The sequence below is a fragment of the Aulostomus chinensis genome, chromosome 7 (genome assembly GCF_037954235.1).
Source record: "Aulostomus chinensis isolate RoL2024-O1b breed Wild chromosome 7, RoL_Achi_v1.0, whole genome shotgun sequence".
Classification (NCBI taxonomy): domain Eukaryota; kingdom Metazoa; phylum Chordata; class Actinopteri; order Syngnathiformes; family Aulostomidae; genus Aulostomus; species Aulostomus chinensis.
In genome coordinates, this window is record NC_141326.1 from 22,715,579 (window position 1) to 22,735,561 (window position 19,983).

At 39.8% G+C, this 19,983-nt stretch overlaps 2 protein-coding genes across 3 annotated transcripts; both read right to left on the minus strand.

Annotated features, from left to right (window-relative positions):
* Positions 1-339: 339 nt before the first annotated feature.
* On the minus strand, positions 340-11,669 carry hbp1 (HMG-box transcription factor 1). Of its 2 annotated transcripts, none has more exons than XM_086209336.1 (11): positions 10,640-11,140; positions 10,179-10,336; positions 9,909-10,089; positions 9,395-9,515; positions 9,145-9,259; positions 7,902-8,020; positions 6,775-6,931; positions 5,725-5,869; positions 5,337-5,624; positions 1,896-2,037; positions 340-1,795 (listed from the first exon to the last, which is right to left on the minus strand). In XM_086209336.1, exons 2-11 carry the CDS (start codon positions 10,249-10,251, stop codon positions 1,778-1,780), a joined length of 1,359 nt encoding a protein of 452 aa, XP_086065462.1. In that variant the 5' UTR covers positions 10,252-10,336; positions 10,640-11,140; the 3' UTR covers positions 340-1,777. The 2 variants fall into 2 exon arrangements, with proteins under 2 accessions (XP_086065462.1, XP_086065461.1); XM_086209335.1 differs by lacking the exon at positions 10,640-11,140 and adding an exon at positions 11,601-11,669 and having other exon boundaries at positions 341-1,795.
* Positions 11,670-12,928: 1,259 nt separating this feature from the next.
* On the minus strand, positions 12,929-19,860 carry prkar2b (protein kinase, cAMP-dependent, regulatory, type II, beta). Its single transcript, XM_086209338.1, has 11 exons — positions 19,261-19,860; positions 18,310-18,345; positions 17,545-17,597; positions 17,338-17,421; positions 16,768-16,874; positions 16,495-16,648; positions 14,365-14,466; positions 14,206-14,280; positions 14,044-14,112; positions 13,810-13,945; positions 12,929-13,669 (listed from the first exon to the last, which is right to left on the minus strand). Exons 1-11 carry the CDS (start codon positions 19,523-19,525, stop codon positions 13,536-13,538), a joined length of 1,215 nt encoding a protein of 404 aa, XP_086065464.1. The 5' UTR covers positions 19,526-19,860; the 3' UTR covers positions 12,929-13,535.
* Between the last annotated feature and the right edge of the window lie 123 nt (positions 19,861-19,983).

Here is a 19,983-nt window from a genome sequence, read left to right on the forward strand (position 1 = left end):
ATAAATCACTTGAGGGGTCTTCTGTTTTTCCCCTCTAACTTTCAGCAAGAAGAACATTATTTCTGCTATTCTAATAGTATTAAAAAGACAACTGCAACACGTCAGATACAGTATTCATCATGTAGACACTCATTCTATTCCCTCATTTACAAAAACATGATTGAGATGGGAGACATTTAGATAATGAGTGTCCTCCAAAGACCAAAAATTACACACTGGCGCCCTCTGGCTGGCTCTTAAAGTTGGACATAAATTCTGCATTACCATTTTTAATCATTTCTATCAGCCTGCACAAGCATCCAGCAGGGCAAATTAAACAAGTCTTGCAAATCCACTGTTATATAACCGGACATTTTTTATTCTGACGTAAAAATCCAAGGCGTCTTGGAGAACATTGTCTCCAGTTAAAAGGCTACGATAATGTGTTCTTTCATTCTCATTTCCTTTCCGATCCCTTTTCATCTCCGTGTAAGGAGGAGGTCAGGGTTCCAATAAGTTTAAGATTCAGTTAGTAATGTTGTCCTCTTTCAATCCGAGCGTGAATAATCCTGCTGCAGTACAATTGCTTCTCTGGAGGCTTCGTTAGTATTTGTACACCACGTTTTTGGATGTTGCTGACTGGCACTGACACAGAGGAATAAAACTCTCTTTAGATGTGTTATTATATGGAAACATTAAGCTTTACTTGTTGGATATTTTTTATCAATGGATACTGAGAGCCCTTAAAGCGTGAGATAAAATTCACAGGTGTTTATTTTAAGGACACCCACTTGTCAATGAGAGGAAGATTAATATGCAGAATTGAGCTGAACACACAAGCATCCCTGCAGGTCCTGACGACAAAATTAAAAAAAAAAAAAAAAAGAACCGAACACTTAGGTAAGATGCAAGTTTTAAAAAATTATTTATAATATGATACAAGTATATTTTGTGCAATAGGTTGTTGGGGGGTTGTGAAACCTGTACATCATGAACATAGCGCTAAAAAAAAATTCAACTTGAATGCTGAACATGGCTACTGGGCCATGATAGAGTCAAGTGGCTAACTATCAAGATACCAGCTGTATTATACAAATGGTTTCCACTAGTATACAATGGCTGTATAGGATTAGATTACATATGTATATAAAGTGCAAAAGGAATAAACACTTACAGTGAAGCCCTGAAGTGCTTTGTGAGTGTAACCCACCACTGAAAGCCTTCTCATCACATGACCAGGTGGCTGAGCAAAAGCAGTCTTAAGACTTGGCAGGGTAGTATTACAAACTGTTGGCCATAGAGCCGCTGCAGAGAATATACTATATAAAATGTATGAAAGGGTTACCAATCTCTTACAAATATAATCAGAATGAACAGGTGTGAGAAAGTTATCTAAACCCCCCCCCTTTTTTTTTTTTACAATTATAAATAGACACTTGTGTGTTTTCTCTATACTGAAGCGTAGCACCACAGGCTCTCATTTTCCTTAAACTTGAAATATGAAATAACCTGAAATAGATGAAAAGATCCATTCTTATCTCGGAGGAATATGACATCTTTTACATTTAAGATATAAGAAAATATATGCATTGTTAGTGACTACATTACATGCTTGGTTTATAGTTCATAATTCTGGTTTTCTTCTTACTGGTGCATCTCTATAATGTTTCAAGGTTAGAAAAGCAAGTGAAATCAGCATCACAGTTGAGTCTCAAGAATACAGGAGAGCAAAGACGTGTCAAGCAATCCATCAGGCTCCATGACAAAAACCAGCAGCTGAGGATTCTGGGGGATTTATCTAGGTCTGCTGGGAGCCCTGGTGAAAGATGACACAAGGTTTAGTTTGAAAAAAACCTGGATGAGTACAAGTATTAGTCAACAAGCTACTGGATGATTGAGCTGACATCGGTCATTACCGAGTTAGTTCTTTTGCGTTTCCAGCAGTCTGGATTGAGCCTTTTCTGCTCCTCAGCCAGAGCCTTGGCCTCCATGGTGTACATCCTCCTCTCCTCGCTCTTCATCTTCTTCCACTTGTCACCCAGGATGACACTAATGGCTCTACAGGGGAAAAGTTGAGAGTCAGAGGATCAAGAACTCACATTTAGGGGACTGTAAAAGCCAAAATATTTCTATTTTCAACGACTTCTTTTGAGGACAGTAGGAAACGGGCCTTGACTTGTATCCAATATCCCTGTCAATGTATCCACCAAATGATATAAGATGTACTGTAGGCAATGATAAACAAGTCAGAGTTCTAGAATAAAACCTACAGTATATGCTTCCAGACCGACTCCGTCACCTTTTTATCCAAATATCTCATCATTCCAATTCCATTCAGTAAAAGATGATGGATTGCACTGAGGTTTGGGGTCAGATCTATGATTCATTTGTTAAGTGCTCTGAAAAATTCCGTAAAAGATTAGCTTGGTGTAATGATTTAAACATGGACATAACTGATGAGGAATGGAAGAAAATCCTCCATCAAGCACAGTTCCAACGATTAATATGTGATTGAAATTAGTGCAGCGCAAGTGGATAATATGAACATACAATTCCATTGGATTGATGCAAATATTCCCGATACTAGTATAAAATGATAAAAGCTACGTAACTTCACTGTCTGCGGCCATGTCCAAAAAATTCAAACTTTTAGAGAGAAATTACTGATGTATTATTGCAACTTATTTCAACAGAAATTCCTGAATCCCCACAGTTTTGCATCTGAAGTCTGTTTACTGTGGAACCAGAAATTAATCAAATATTCTTGTATGCTGTTTTCTTCCAAGTTAAACACTTTATCACACTGTTTGGGAGAACGACAGAGAAACCAGACACTGACTAGGATTCAGAGATTTATATGGAGAAGTTGACATTTACTATGTAAGGAAAATCCATAGTCTTTCAAGAGACATGGAGACAAGTTTTACTACTTATGGAAGATTAAGTATTTATAATAAGTAGACAGATTATCTTTTAACTCTGGTCTACCTGCAGATTATTATTATTATTATTATTATTATTGGTACCGGGTAATCTTGATAATATGTGTCTTTATGTAGATAAATATGCCCTTGAGAATATATATAGTTTAACACACTCTGTCTTGTTCAGATCATCAATATACTTGGAAAAAGAATAAAACTCACTGTTGCCTTGGGTGTTTGCTTCAGTCTGGCTCTAACATTCCTCAACTCTGTAACTTGCCACAAATATTAAAGTCACGTCTTCGACGTGTCATAATACAATCAGAGTCTGAGCCCAAGTCCAGGAAGAGTCTGGGATTTTGGCTCTTAAAGGAGGTATTGTCTTCAGAGGATCTATTACATTTTCTTTTTCTTTTGAGGCGAGAAAACGCTCTGAAGTCTGCAATATTTTTACAAGATCTCTAAAATATTTTCACAACCTCCGCCAAGGATTGAATGTTTTCGATGGCGTCTATCTGACTGTCAGCAAGATTGCCCAAAACTGTGAAACGGATGTTCACTAAACCTGGCGCGGGGGTGTTGTAGGGCTCAGGAAGAATCCATTACATTATAGGTTGGATGAGTTGTAGCACCACCTGGTGTCAACAGGAAATTATATTTTTGTATGTTGATGTACTCCTAAGTGGGTTGAACAGATCCATCATACTGTAAATTTGTTCAGAAACAACTTCAGACTCGGTGGTGTGTTGCAGTGATGAATGTGAGTCTCTATTTATAAGTGTTACCAAGGTGAGGCATCAATTTTGATATTTCATCTTGGAACATGAGTCCCAGTGGACGTCTGTGGGAAATGTGGAGAAATTCTAACAACCCCCTCTGGAGATGCTGATATGGGTGACAGTGACCTTGAGCTTTGACCACCAAAGTCCAGGTTCATATTTGAGTACATTTCTGAGCCAAATTGGAAAAATTTGTTAAGAAGAATGAAACGTATAGACAACTTGAACCCATGATGGCTTTGGCCTCCTGCTTTCACTGGTGCAGCGGCATAGAAACTAATAGACACAGTAAATATTCTTAGAAAATGAAATCACACTTGCGGTTTTACAGGCTGACTTACAATAATCATTCTCTACGAATACTTAACATTATGAAAATGCTCTCTTAATTAGATCTGGTGAAGGAGCTCATCTATTGCAGCATGAGTGGAACCAATGTTGCTCTTGCCAGGAAATGATTAAGCAAGCATAATCTGACTGTGGCTGTGGTGTAAGGCCATTTCTCATGGGCTCTTCACTAGTGGCTCTTAAAGAGAGGAAATCTTCTGCTTTACTGTCACATTTTTTCGCAGCTGATTCAAGTATTAAAACAGGCAGCACATCAGGATAAGGGTCACTAGATGCTACACGACTGCCAAGCAATCACTGAACCTAAAGATTCACTCTCAACATGATTTGTTTTCCTGCCCAGTGGAAAGAAAAAGTGATAACATCCACCTTTTGAAGACAGGATGAAAAGTTGACATAACAATGTATGCTCCACAAGGAATCCATAATATACTCATTTGTAATCATGAACTGCGCAAGAAGACTCCAGAGAATAGGTTCAAACCCTCCTTAGTCTCTCACCTCTACACACTTGTTTGATACAGCTGCCCCCACTCATGTATGGGAGGAGGGAGAGAAACCTTCAAACACTACGGATGAAGCCCAGTGGCAGCTTTAAGGTCTTGAGGGTTCATGAGGCATTCTCTTTGTGTTAAACTACAAAGTGTCTCATATGATGCCACAGACTTTTAATCTGGAGCTCCCACTCTGAAAGCACTACTCCTTAAGTTTCCATGCCAAGTAAAACTCAGGGTTTTTGTTTTTGTTTTTGTTTTTAATTTTGCAATCTATCTTATTCATTCTCAAACATCATCCCTGATTGTAACATCATGCTAATGAGAAGGACAATGATATCGTCAGCATTGGTAAATATGTGTCATTTTGAAATACCTTTATCAGTATGATGAGCATAATAGTAAACTTCTTCATCTTTGCTTGTATCTTTTGTTTTCCAATAATGAACACTGGTCAGCCAAAGCACAAAAATACCTGACAGGTTATGAACAGAGCATAATACTACTGATCTGCAGTAAATCCCCCCCACATGAAGACTATACTGTTCAGTTTTAATGGAACCTGTTTGAGGGAGGAGTGGATTTATTGCAATGGTCATTTTGAAGGCTGTCGTTTTATGATGCTCTTGAACTATACTGTGTTTTATCTAAAGCTGTACACAATATTTGTCCATCACATTTTTATGAATTAAGGTGACAAAATAAAAGCAGTACTGCTAAACGGCACCAAAAAATAACAGCCTCCAAAATGACCATTCTCTATATGGCTTTTATGACTAAGTGAGTGGAAGCAGTGAATCTCAGTGACACACCTGTTATCCTTCCCAGGATACATCTGCGTGTACTCCACTCTGTATTTCTTGGCGAAAAGCATGAAGGCATTCATTGGACGCTTGCATTTTGTAGGTGTGGCACCACTGGCTGTCCCTGAGGCGTGGCTCCTACTTGACTTGCCACCCGAGGATTGTGGGGAGCTTGAACGCTCAAGTTTATCACAGTCTGGACTGACCGCACCACCGCTGGACAGGGAGGTCCTGCGCTGACGGGCCATGCTGCTGAGAACATACACTGCTGAGGAATCTAGTGGCGTGAAATCATAGCTGCAGGAGATGAGAGGGAACACAGAGAGACATAGATTCATATGTTGATAAGGCTGATAATCAACGGTATTAGCAGGGATTTGTTTAATATGAGCTGTACCTTCTGAAAGTATCAAAGACAACAGAGTCATCGCAGTTAATTGCATCTGGGTGGTTTGGCGGCAGGCACATATCGCCTAGTTGCATCTCATAGCAAGGGATCCCATGGTGCACCACTGTAAGGCTCGGATAGAAGGAGGACCACCCTGAACATTAAAAAAACAGATTGTACTTTCATCTAAAAGCTGGTTGTTCAAACAAAAACTCTATTAAAAGTCTTTTTTCTTGCCAACATGTATTAATGATCTCTGCCAAAACAAATTCTGAGGCCCTCTCCAGTCCGAAAAGGGTTTTTCTTTTTGTTCCAACAGTCGAATGCTTGAACTTTACTATGTAACACGAGGTATGAAACACAGTCATTGATGAAAGTGTCAATCATCTCTGTCTTAGAGGTGAAGTTTTCAAGCATGATTTGTAATATCAACATTTTCAAAGCTGAAACTATTCCAATAATCAATGTATACACAAGCATGGTGTGAATGCTTGAAGACTCAACAACACAAATAAGCAGCGGAAAAAATTGGGAAATGAAACATATATGAATAGTCCTATATTCTGGATTGGATAATGTTATTCAACAGGAGCAGTCTGTCAATAATAATTTGATCAAAAGAAAATGAATAACTACCTGAAGAGATTCAGGGTATTTTCAGGGGAAAAAATGTCAAACTCGCTGGTTCCTGACTCTTAAATATAAAGATCTTGCCTTTTTTTTTTTAAAAAATAATTTTAAATACATTGCATTTAAACTGTGCTTTTGTGAGTGCTAGTTTACAACCACATGAGAGAACAGTTTGATGATGAGGAGGAGGAGAAGAAGGAGAGGAATGATGTAAGACAAAGGATTAATTTCATTGATCGTGATGTACTTGATGGACGCCCTGGGTGACTGTATTACCCAGGGAATGGGAAAAAGATTCCACTTCTAAATGACTCTGATTGGGATTTGGGCAAAAAAAATCTTGATGGGAACTTCTCTGTATGGATATGAGTATTTCCTGGGGCTTAATATATATAAAGATGGAATCTTAAAAAAAGAGATATATTTTACCTTTATTTCTGACAAAAAAGGGGTGATCCAGTCTGCATTCAGCTGTTAAAAGACCATCATCTGATGAACCGGGGTCAAAGGTCAGTTTCAGGACTGCCTGGCCAAAAGATACAGTCTCTTCATGGCTCACCAACTTCAGTCCATCTGAACCAAACCTCTGTAAAGAAACAAAAGGCCCCTCAATCACCAACAAGACATACTACCACCACAGCAACAGATAGAGCAACACAACATAGTGCCTGAACTGTTGTTTCGATGACACTACAGTAATACAGGCAGTAAATGTGCTAGATCAAACACTTACTCTCATCACTATACTGTCTGCCACCTTGTGACCATCTCAAGAACTTGTACATTCTCTGGGTACTTCATAGCAGAGGTTCTCAACTGTTGCCATTTGCATGGTTCGCAAAAGTGTGAGTGGGGGAAACAAAATTTTGAGGAAAAAAAAGTATACACATAATTTCTAATCCTGTCGTTTTGTTTTTCACGGTTTTCCCATGATGTAGTGTGTATCCGGTAGCATTGTAGAATTGTTGCTAGACCACATTCATTTGAGCATTTGTCAACAGGGCCAAACACACATACGACACCAAATATGTCAAATATGGCTTTTGTTACAGTCTGTTATTATGCAGGTTTCAAGATGAAGGGTTGGGTAAGTGCTGCTGATTGTTCAGTCCTTACCCACAGATATATCAACAGCTGCACATATATTTACAATTTTGAAACTTAATGAGCCCTGAACTAGCAGTTTGGGTTTATTTCTGTTGAATACAGCTGCATTTGAAATGTAATGTATTGAAGAGGGAACATGTTCCTCATGCACTTCCATCTACTGGTCACTAGTGTTCATTACACTTACTGAGTTTACTGAGTTTTGAAACAGTGACACAATGGGATGATTTGCTCTCTCGCTCAGGTCCAGGCTGCACTAGTTTTGACAACATAATTTGAGTGGTCGAAATTTTAAGAAATTTGGGCACAATTTTTTATTAAAAAAGAAGATGCATGCTGACTGGTCCAGAATCACTGCATGCACTCATTCACAAGCTACAACACAATACTAAAACAAAAGGTGTACACAGAAGTATTCTGGCATCTAAATCCAGCTATTAGTTGCCTACCTTGAGAGAGGAGGTGGATGGCATCATAGTGTCATCATCCGAGTCGTCATCAGAATCCCGCAGTTCATCAACTTCCTGCCACTCCACATTTGGACCTCGATGGAAGCGCAGGCGGGTTCCTGAATATCAACAATGTGAAATGATGAATCAGCAGATGTGATGTGTGGGGGGGGGGGGTAGGAAAATGCTGGAAAAGAATGCAATATTGCTGTTTGGACAACAGAGGTCAGACAGAACATGTTAACATCAGAACAGTGGCGGCAGCTCTCCAGCTTCTGTCCAAATAATTCAGCAGAATTTAGAATAGTTGTAGCTTGAAGGTCCCAAAACATTTTAACGCATGAATTAAATGTGATTGTAAGATTTCATTATAATATCTTTTTTTTTTAATCTGTAAAATGTTATCTTGACAGGTTTAACTTACAGATAAGAATGCAATTGTCTCTCAATTCATAGCTGAACATATGGATGAATTATATGAGGTGATTTTCCACAAAAGGAACATAAACACAGAGGAAAAGCTCTAAATCTGCCATTTCAGCCTTTCCGTTTACGATGCATTGCAAATTTAAAAAGATGTAATCATTTCATGACGGCACCAATTATAATGCAATCCTCAAAACTTGCAAAAACAAGGACAAGTACTACAGGCTGAATAAGTAGTAAGACAGCAAAGTGGAACTCAAGACACTGTAGCACAACAACCATCAATTCTCTCCTCGCTGTTGTCATTTCAGAACACTCTGCCTACACTACAGTTTAAAGTGATACTTCACCCAAAACTTGCATTTTGCATTTCAAGCACTTACAAATCTGTGTCTTGAGGTCACAAAGATGTTTTTGTCACCACTAGTTTGTTTAATTTTAGTGTAAGTTAAACTGTTTATGGATTACTGAGCATACAGCTGGGGAAAAAAGACATTGATTTTACAAGACAAAGGTTTATGGACAGTTTTGCTGTTTTTGAAGCTGGTGGTAAATATGGGCTATTTGCTTCAAGCCATAAATGCAGACATTTTCTGCATTCAGAAGTCACAAAGAAATCATGCAACAGTTAAAATGTCCATGTGAACTCAAGACACCCCTTTGTGAGTACTTGAAAAGCAACTACATTTTTGAGTGAAGTATGACTGAGCTTTTGCAAACAGAGTCTTGTCATGCAGAAATGAGTGTGTGTGTGTGTGTGTGTGTGTGTGTGTATTGATGGGCTTATACGCCTGCATCTATGTTGGTATGCACGAACCCTTAAGGAAGCAATGCCAGGCTGTGGAGGGCCAGGAGTGAGACCAGGCCATATCTTCATCATCAGAAAATGAGGAGGACATCGAGAAAACTCCAGACTCTGATTCACTGCTTGCCTGTTGTACATAATAAAATGCAATCAATTCAACTATAAAATGAATGGCAACGTGGATGGAGGCTTTAGTGACACTGAATATATAAGAACATAAGAACAGGATCTGAGGATTTGCTTTTTACAAATGAAAGGTTACCCTGACACGCCTACGCTCCCTGAGGTGACCTCTGGAGGGGTTGGGTGCACTACTGGCTAACGGAGGACGGGCGTAGGAATGTAAACTGTTACTACTGCCAAAGATGTGGACTGGAGATGATCTGAAAAAAAAGAATTTTTTATATATATATATATATAATATTAGCTATCCTTATCACAAGTGAATACATTACTGTTATAAATTGTTTAAGACAATAGAAGTCAGAGTTAGTCAGTATAAGTATTCAACTACACAAGAACAATTTACCTAGTTTATTACACAAATTACTTTGCAATATGCTGGTCATTAGGATATAAATGTGTCAAGTCAGTGTGCGTATTTAAAACAAAATTATGAAAAATCTTCGACTCATATCATGGCTAACTTGTTGATTCTACTTTCTGAAAAACCCACCAGATGTGCATCTGTGTTATTGCATGTACTGTCTCCTTCTCTTTGTGTGCTGGCCCATACACGCATTTACCAAATTTGACCAATAAGGATGAATGCAAACCTCTTATGTGGGGTGTCTTTCAGCAGTGGGCTCTGAGGACTGGTGGCAATGTTGGCCAGCTCAGCAAGCCAGTTGGTGCTGGGGGAGCAGTTGAGCTCCTGGTGAGACACTCCTGCTCCAACCTGAAACAACCCCGGAGACCTCTGATCCTCTTCCACCTCCTGCAGCTCTGGCATGTCATCTGGGGAAAGGTCAGCAGTAATATACATGATGAATGTGTACAAAAGGTCAGTGTTCATAAATATGCAACGTGATTTACTGCTGTTTTACCATAATCCATTTGGCACCCAGGTGAAGAAGGCAGGTCCTCATTACACTTGAGCGGATCATACGACTCATCCATTCTTGCAATGTTCTGCTGCTTACTCTTTTTTAACAATTTTAGGCTCAATTTACTCAGCTTCCATCCTCATACTCTGCAACATCAGCTGTTTTAAGTCAAAACACAAAATTTATGTAAGTGTGGGTTTTTTTAACTAGCACTACACTCTCACAATAATGAAAAAATAACTGTAATTCCATGAAACAAGATTTTGTGTGTGTGTGTGTGCCATGTTGTGACAGCAATGTCATGGTTCATTAAGACATGATGGAATACATCCACAGCATTAGAATCATACGTCATAACAAAACCATACGTGAAAGATCTCATACAGAAAATTGCATGTCAGCAAACTAAAAAAAATCAATAACTGGCATTAGCACAGCGAGATATTTTATGCATTGCATACATTAAATGTAAAGGGTAGGAAGCTCTGGGGGAGTCCTTTGTCTCGGCAAACCTCTGGTCATGTGACCCACTGCGTGGAGGCCTTGTTTATAAACTTAAGAGGGATTTGACGCATGCGCTCCAGTGCTCATTCATTCATAACTGCGTAGCCAAAGTGATAAAAAGCAGCATAAAAAGTAATGGGAAAGAGATTCATTTAAAATCTGTGACGCATTCATATGCTTTATATAATCCTAAATATGACTGTATGCTAGCTTAATTCTGGTCTATCGCGGTGAATAAAATTTGTAAATTAAAAGTAGCTGTGACCATTAAACACATTCGATAAATGAAAACCAGAGGTCCGACCGAACTGCAAGACGCTCGGCAAACCGTTGCTTCAACTGCGAGAACGCGGATACTCTGACAATAAATTCAAATTGCCCGTCAATAACATGTTTAAAGAACATAATCTTCCTTCCTTAAAAAAAAAAAAATGCCAGGCCTGTCCCCCCCCCCCCACTCGTCAAAAGCAGCAGCAGTGTCCTCGGCTCAAACTAGGAGCTGTCGAGTCTGACACTGTAAACAAAAGAATGTCAACAAGTTGAGGCATGACGCAACCTCCCCGTCCCGTTCAAAATGAATGACAAGAAAACCTCTAGCCATCTTTTAACGACACTTTTCTACTAATCGAAGCCTATTTTTGATTGCATAACCCGTGTGGATACACAAAACTGCTGTCGGGTTGTGTTATCACCAAAACAACTAGCGTCACAGCAGAGTGGGGGGGGGGGGGAGAGAGAGAGAGAGAGAGAGAGAGAGAATGGTCAAACACAAAATGTCAGTCGACGATGAATAAGCGCTTGACAACCACGTAAAAATACCGCGTTCAAAGTGTAAAGACGCAATTCACACATTGCTCGTGTTAAGTACGAGTTTGAACCTTTTGTTTCTTCGAATAAAGTAGACAACTTTTCACTTACCAGACCTGTCGCCATCAAGAAACTCTCTGGCATTCACTCGAGGGCTGGGAGTGAATGTTTCTAGAGAAGGCGTCCTATTGGTCCACAACAACGCCAATAACAAGAAAACAACAACGCTATTGGCTGATGTGGTTGAGAAAAATATTAAAGGCGGGAGATAGTTTGTTGACCATCGTTTCATTGGATGAAAGTACACGACTGTTATTACCCAGTAACAGCTGATTGGCAATAACAGGAACAATACATGTTGTTTTTATTCCAGCAATGTTGCAACTACAGCAAGTAATTGCTGACACTGTTTTCTATAATAATATTCTTTCACCTGTTGTAAAAGTATTTGCTTTATCAATGAACCTGTGTGTGACAAAATGAATGACTGTATGAATAAAGAATGAATGAACAGGATGGAAACGCTACCATGCCTCAACAATAATGAGTCAAACAGATCTAAAAATGTTCTTTATTGACATGAAAAGTGAAACATACCGTACTTCCAAACATTATTATAGGTTTGCCTTTCAAAATTACCATGGCTACCTGCACACGGGGGAGATAAAATATAAATTCTTAAATATCAATAAACAAACTTTAAACCAGGGCTGCCCAAAGTAGAACCAGATGTATGATAATAATTACAATCGCAATATCAAAACTTATTGATTAAACCTATCAGAAAAATACAGAGTAAATCACTGATTCAGCTCTTGTCTTTCTTTTGGGGAGGGAGGAGGGGATAAAATGCTCATTTATTATGTAGTATCCCAAACTAGAAATTACTATTTCATAATTTGATAGCAGAGAGACTGCTCAGGACCTAAGTGAGGAAAGACAAAATTCAGAGGCAGAGGCAGTGACACATAAACCAAAGGTAATTTGACAACACAAAATGTGTTTTAATGTTCAATTTTGAACTTCTCTGGAAAAAGGTTTGGGCACCCCTGCTTTAAGCACGTCGCAGCTGCAGTAAACCACAGAAAAAAATAACGACGACTCTAATTGTTCAGGTGGGGACCAACTGCAGTTTCCTGTTGAAAGGGAACATTAGAATATATGTTTCCAAACAGTATTTGGTAGAGGTAGACAACATTAATGGATGCCATAATCATAATGTATGCTTCACTGACACAAAATAGCATGACTTGTACTATACATAAAAACACAAGAAAATTAATTGTCTTAAGACAATACTTATAATAACGACAGTCTAGTGGAGAAACCTATTGAATTAAGTGTTGGCCTATATAATAGCAGTAAATACTAAGTTTCAAATGGTACAGCTCTGTGTTTTCTTACAAAACTATCAGCTACCTCTCTGAAGATTTTTCTAGTTTTGTTGTTTTTTTTTTTTTTTTGCAAAAGCACAGAATTAGGCAAACAGCCACAAACATTTACCCACAATGTTACACAGTTTATGATTCATGAGATTAACAGAAATGTGCTCTGTGCAAATGTTGTAGCACGGCCAAGTCTACATTCCGTAGTGGTAAGAGGTGTGAACGATGTTATTCAAACGCAGAATCAAATCAATATCTTAATAAATGTTCATCCCTCCAGTGCTCTTGCCAAAACTTACGAGAGGGCGACCTTAACTGCTTGCTGTGGGTGTAGCTATAACACTGTGGAATAAAAGGTGAGAGTAACAAAAGTGTTCAATATACAAACAGATCTGACTGGTAAAATGTACACCGACGTTTTAAGGTGAGAGGGGCAAGGAATCCAATTTAGCTTTAAGCAACTTTGGCTTTTGTTTGTTTAGTCATCACACTCTGTGGCAAAATATCTCATCTGAGAAACGGAGGCAGTTGGATTAATCATCTGACACAAAAAAGCTGCAGTGTATATAGTCACATTTCTTGTAAGAAAATCTTTAAGTAGTAATGGGGGGGGGGCAGCCTTTTATTTCATCCACCAATTCATGGTCCCTTTGGAAGCGTCTCATGCAATTTGTTGCTCAATCTCAGCGCTACTTCCAAACAGGGTGACCAGCTGCTCCTCGTAGTTAGCAATGTTTCGCTTCATGATGTCCATGCATGGGCCGAGCAACCTCTCGAAGGCTTTAACATCCATGACTGGCAGACAGGAGAAAAGAAAAGTCAGAAACAAGTAATGCAACACATAATGAAGAATATAAAGTAATATGGCTGATACATTGGTAAATGTTGAGTCTATAAAAAATATAAGTTTTCACAGAATTACAAAGGAAACGTACCCAAGCATTTGACACTCCCTACAGCATAAGCTGATGCAGCTCTGGGCTTATTTGTGACAAGCGCCAATTCCCCAAAATACTGGCCCTTGGAGCATGTGGCAATTTCCACCTCCTCTTCCTCCTGGTCTTTTTTCGTCTGATAAGAATAAAACATTAACATTAGCATTATAAGATGTAAAAAAAGAGAGTTTCACTGCATGAGCTGCGTGAATAGAATCAGAAATAGACATATACCCTGCTTCTCTTCATGGTGATTCTAACTTGGCCAGACTCCACAATGTAGAAACAATCAGCCAGATCCCCCTGTTAACGCAAAGCATGAGCAATGCTATTATGTTGTTAAGGAAAATGTGTTAATAATAGTTCTAGTGTAAAATTAGACAAAAGATTTGTCACCTGAGCAATAATCTGCTGGCCATCATTGTACACCTTGGTGGAAATCACATCTACCACCTTCATTCTCTCTGAGAGCTGTGGATCAAGGGACATTTAGTAAACAATGACTAAAGACTGTATTGCGGCACAATTACACTGACAGACAAAACCAATGTTAACCTCTAGTGATGTAAGCAGGGGCAACGTTTCAATGAACGCCTCGTACAGCTTCCTCTTCTTAGCGTTGTTTTTCACTATGATCCTCCTGAATGTCAGACGATCCTGAAAGAGAGTTTCAGAAGCCGAACACTCTTCAGTTCTCAATTTTCCTGCACTCTGTTGAATTCAGAATGACTGAGCACACATTTATAATTGCCTTAAAGCCCCGGATGTCCCTGGCTCCCTCTCAACAAACAAGTGATATGAACTAGTTTGCAGCAGGGGTCACTGTTCACTTGATCTGAACTCAGCGGAGCACCCTGCAAACCATAACAACACTGAATATTTCAAACTGCAGCATCCGTGTGCTGAAGTGGGTTTTAGCTTCTTGTTCTAAGCCTCAATAGCTGCATTTACAAGGAAATTTCTTTCTCTTTTTTTTGGAATCATTCTGATTACAGATTCTGCCTTAACTTTAATTTACACGGATGGTAAATATCATCAAATGAGATGTGCATGTATGAGCCCCAGAGCATTTAATCAGAATTCAGCTTATTTGACATGCTCAAAGAGGTTTTGCCTGCTGTAACCATGGTGACGTGTCTAAAGCAGGAAGTGGTTCCGCCTGTCAATATAATTTCAAAAATGAACCCACGTTGTTTACAGAGAACAATACTTCATAATAAAGCAGTAATCTCAGCAGTGGCTTTTGGGTTTTTTTTGGCTGTTGTTATTTTGCTTGATGGTTCACTGAATTCCTGTTTTTGTTAAATATTTCAAACGTTTGTTTGAACAACTTGTTATGTCAAGCCTTTCAACCATTTCGGGCTCCCAGCAAAAATGTTGTGTTGGCCACAGTCCGGTTTTGTTTGGGTCCCAGCATATTTTTATGTTCCTCCCACATACATGTTTACGTCACTTATGCAGGGCAAACATGCAGAAAGAAGATATTTTGTCCAAGAAAGACAGAGAAATGCTCAGATTGAGCATTTACATGGTCAATATTTCGCTGGTGAAAGGATTATCAAAGGTTTACAGCACTCTTCTCAACCTGATTGGGAATTCTTCAGCTCAGTTGTTTCTTCCAGCTGAGGTGAAGATATGAGACAATTATTCTGATTGGGCAATTACTGTTATTAATTCAAGAACATTGTGGTCCATGTAAATCCAGCTACTGTTCGCCATTTCAACAGGACTCCATATCAATCAGTCAAGCAATCAATCTTTATTTATACAGATCCAAATCACAAGGCACTTTACCACAACCTTAGAACCTTCCTCTTTAATTCAAATGAAAGAGACCCAACATTCCCACATGAGCAAACACTCGGCAATATTAACAAGAAAAAGCTCCCTTTAAACACGAAGACACCTCAGGCAGAACCAGGCTCAGAGTGGGTGGCCATCTGCCTCGACTGGTTGGGGTTGAGAGGGAGAAGGAGCGCGATGGGGATGGGGCGGACAGCGTACTATTTATTTATACATTTTGGCCACAAAGCACACAAAAAGAGGCATTTGTTCTACAGGCTACAAAGGCAGCTTCTTTGGGTGATTTTGTTCTGTATCAACAACAAGCTAGCATGGTACAAACTTGGAAAAGATGTCATAAAGTCAGACCAAGTTACTGAGTAGTCAATTGCGGTGATCTTTCCTTGCAGGCTAGTATCAGACTGATGAGCCTGACTACTGTAGAACACTGTCTGCTCGGCATAAATGCTGCTTGTTCGCCAACTGAAACACACTCGACTGAGGATACAGCTGCAACCAGCCCGGTTTGCATACAGATAGCATAACAAAGCTGTAAGGACGTGACCCTCTGAGTCATTAATACACAAACTGCATCACAAAAACAGAATCAAGTAGCAACTGAATATTCACAACAGCTACTGTGGCCACACTTGGGTAAATAGTTGGATGCTGTAATAACATCATTGCTGTTGAGAGAATATTATTTTCCCTCCATAACTCGTGTCCTCTAGTGCATATATGCTAAAGCAAACAAGTTTTGTCTGGTTTGTCTGAGCTGTTGAGTTCTACCTTGGTCTCACCTGTGGTGCTATGCTAGCTAATTCTACATGTAATATGGACATTTATTGTAAATCATAAGAGTTGAAAGAGTGATCAGCACATTTGATTTATTGGATTACTCACTAGGCACCAAAGGGCTCCAGGCAAGGTGGCGATTATTGTGGCTGCCCTGGGAGTGTTGTACATCAACGCCAGTTCTCCAAAGCTGCCTCGGTTGTCATAGGAGCCTACCAGCTTCTCTGTCCCATCGACCTTCACGAAAATGCTAAATGTCCCACTGAATGGAAAATGAAGAACAGAAAACAAACTCAAAGAGATAATATAAGGACATGACATGGTGTATCCCCCCAGAAAATGTTCTAAATAATTAACTCTGTCACTAAGTGTGAAACAAACCTTTCAATAACATAAAAGTTGTCCCCATCATCGTTCTGATCAATAATGTGTTCGCCCTCTGTGCAGAACTTCTCAAACATGGCATCCAGCACCTCAGACATTTCTTCCTGTAAGGATAAACAATTTAACAATCAATATTTGAATGTAAGTCTTGAAAGTAACTATTCTCTACTGCTTCAGCTGCTTAAATGTACCAATTCTTTTAAAAGTCATGCATGGTGAACTGAGTTGAGGCAAAGAGCTGCTGACCTCCATCCAGCCGTCCATTTTCAATCTTATTTTCTTAACCGTTAAGGGGGGGGCTTGAACCTGTCACAGCTCACATTGGGTGAGAGGTGGGGTTCACCCCGGACAGGTCCCCAGTCCATCACAGGGCCATCAGGAATCAGTTCAGTATCTTGCCCAAAGATCATTGTCAACGGGGGAAGTGAGGATCGAACCAGCGATCCTTCGCTTGTTAGACGACTCTACCACTAAGCCATGCCGACCCCAGAGATGCTGTCCTTTTTGAGTAATTTAAGGAATGTCAAAGAATAAATCATCAGAGTACTTATGGAATCATTTACTTACCGGATCTAAATTCTTGAACAGAAGAATGTCCCTACATGCTTCCTGTAGTCTCTGTCTCTGTTCATCTGTTTTTGGGTAGGTGACCTACGTATTAAACCAGTCTTGGTTAACGGACATGTAGGCAAACATCAAGCTACATACAGAAAATTTCAAGTCAGACTTAAATATACAATTTCATTCAAATCAAACCAAACTAGAACGATTTACCCTTGGCTCCTTATCTTCATCATCTTCATCGGGATTGAAGGCTTCGGCACACACTGTATTACAGAGAGCAAAAATCTGTAAACTCACTCCCAGAGAATTTAGCAAGAGTGATAAGAATCGTAGCTCTCTGTTTTATACATTGGATTAAAACCGTCAATACAAACTTTTACTTGAACAAACGTATTCATACAAGAATCATATTGTCCTATCAATATTGTGCATTGTGTAAAAATGCCAAGATAGAAGACAAAACATCTAGTACTCTATCAATATTGAGTAAAAACTATTTTTTTTTCACATGCACGTACTGCGCACTTTATTCAGGCTGAATTCAAGTCTACTTCAATAGTGGAGTCCTGCTGCTTCATCATTTCAAATCTTTAACTATGAAAGGGAGGAAATGTGCTTAGAAAAGTGTGATCAAACATGTGTCCATTCAGGTTGTCGAATATCAACTCTCATCAGAAGTTTTTCCTCTGAAGCCAGAGGATATTATTAGCAGCAGCAAATTTCCAGCTACATCATTCACTGACATCGTTACCGGACTTAAAACAACTTAAGTTCACAAACTGATGAAACAGCACTAAAATGCTGATGACAGTGAGAAAAGACAGATGGAAAAAACACTTTGGTGTAGTTTATACTGGAGCAAATGCGTGGCATTTATATACAGTATTTCTAGTACTGACACTCTCCAGGGGGGGTTCCTCTTGACAGAACAGGCTTTTAACAGCAAGATGAAACAGGCTGCAACTGACAACTCACCTGAGGCTCTTCTGATGAATCGGTTTATTACCGGAGCTGCAAAAGCATAAATATATAAATTCTGTAAATCTTACAGCAACAAGACAGAACTGGGTAAATGCACTGTCCGGTATCAACATGGCCTGTGTTCATTTGGGATCCATGATAAGCCAAGCCGCTTTGAAGTGTGGTTACCTCTTTGGATCAAATTCAAATGGAAAAAAAATTCAAATGGAAAAAGGCTCAAACACAATGGCTCACTATGAAATATACATTAGCTGGGAGACCTCATCCATTAATTGCCTGGCAGCCAGTGTTGTCAAAATGGAACATCAGTTGAACACATACTGAGGATGGGGGCTATTTCACGACCCTGAAAATACTACACTACTGAATCTAGCCTATTTATCCTGGTGTGAACATGCCAGCCATCCAGACTCCACCACTCATTGGGATGCTGTGTCAGAGCTTGGGTGGCTATGCTGCTGCACCTTATAGCAATCTGGCACCAGCTACTGTCTTGAACATGACCCACTTTGGATGACAAAGATCGAATTATTCCTATTTTTGCATTGCTTGCATCATAGGGGAACATGATTTTTACACATTTATCTCTTTGTCATACATCTGATGAATGTAGGACGTGATCGGGCCTGCTTCTACAGCAACCAAAATACAGGAATTAGAGCTGCGCTCTCGTAATCTCGCACACCATGCTATTTTTGTTGAAATTTAACGATGCCTTAATCCCAAAACGCAGAGATGGAGAGCAGGACACGTTCATTATAGCGGCACTCAGCCTCCGTGACCATATAAGGCAAATGACAGAGCCATGGCGGATGCAAGGTGGCGGGCGCTCAAGCATCACTGCGCCCAATGTGTCTTTACCAGAACGCACATCCATAAACTGTTAAATACTAAATATAAGCAAGAATTCACATGGATGTCTGATAAGCGCCTGTGTTCGCCTACCCACGAATTCCTCGTCATCGTCGTCCTCCTCCTCTCCGTTTTCCGAATCGATCTGCATGGCTTCGTCAATGAAATTGACCGCTTTTCCAGGTCTCGGGGTGGAATTTTGGTCATTGCCAAACGAGGCCTCTTTGGTCTCACTGTCTTTCAGCTGAGTGAAGTACTGTAACGCAAACTCGAGCAGATCCCTGGGCTGATTCCTCAACACTTCCACGGTAAAGCTCTGTAACAGCTCCGTCAGTCCCTCAGGAATTTCTATACTCATTCCTGTTCTCAGTCTATGAATGAGGACAAAACCTGCTGCGAATCTGAAATAATCCAACAACAACAACCACAAAACCACACACACTTGAGATTAAAAAAAGTAATCCAATATGCAGGCGGGTGTCGTCAGGCCACCCAGTCAGTGAGCCATAGGCAGCAGATACTCTCTTTTTAGTGAATGAAAATGGCTCTGGATTTTTGGTCCAAGCATCCTCTCTTGCTTCTGGCTACAGGAAACCCACGCATGTGACCCAGGAATCCATGGCAACCACCTATCCAGGGATTGCGTATGAGCAGCAGCGGCGCAGAAACTGCAGTCTGTCGCAAAACGCATATTATTGTTGTGTGTATGTGTGTGTGTGTGTGTGTGGGGGGGGGGGGGGGGGTAAAAAAAATAGTAAAATGTCCCGTCGTCACATTAAATATCACGAGACATTTCAGAACATTACGTCTACGGGC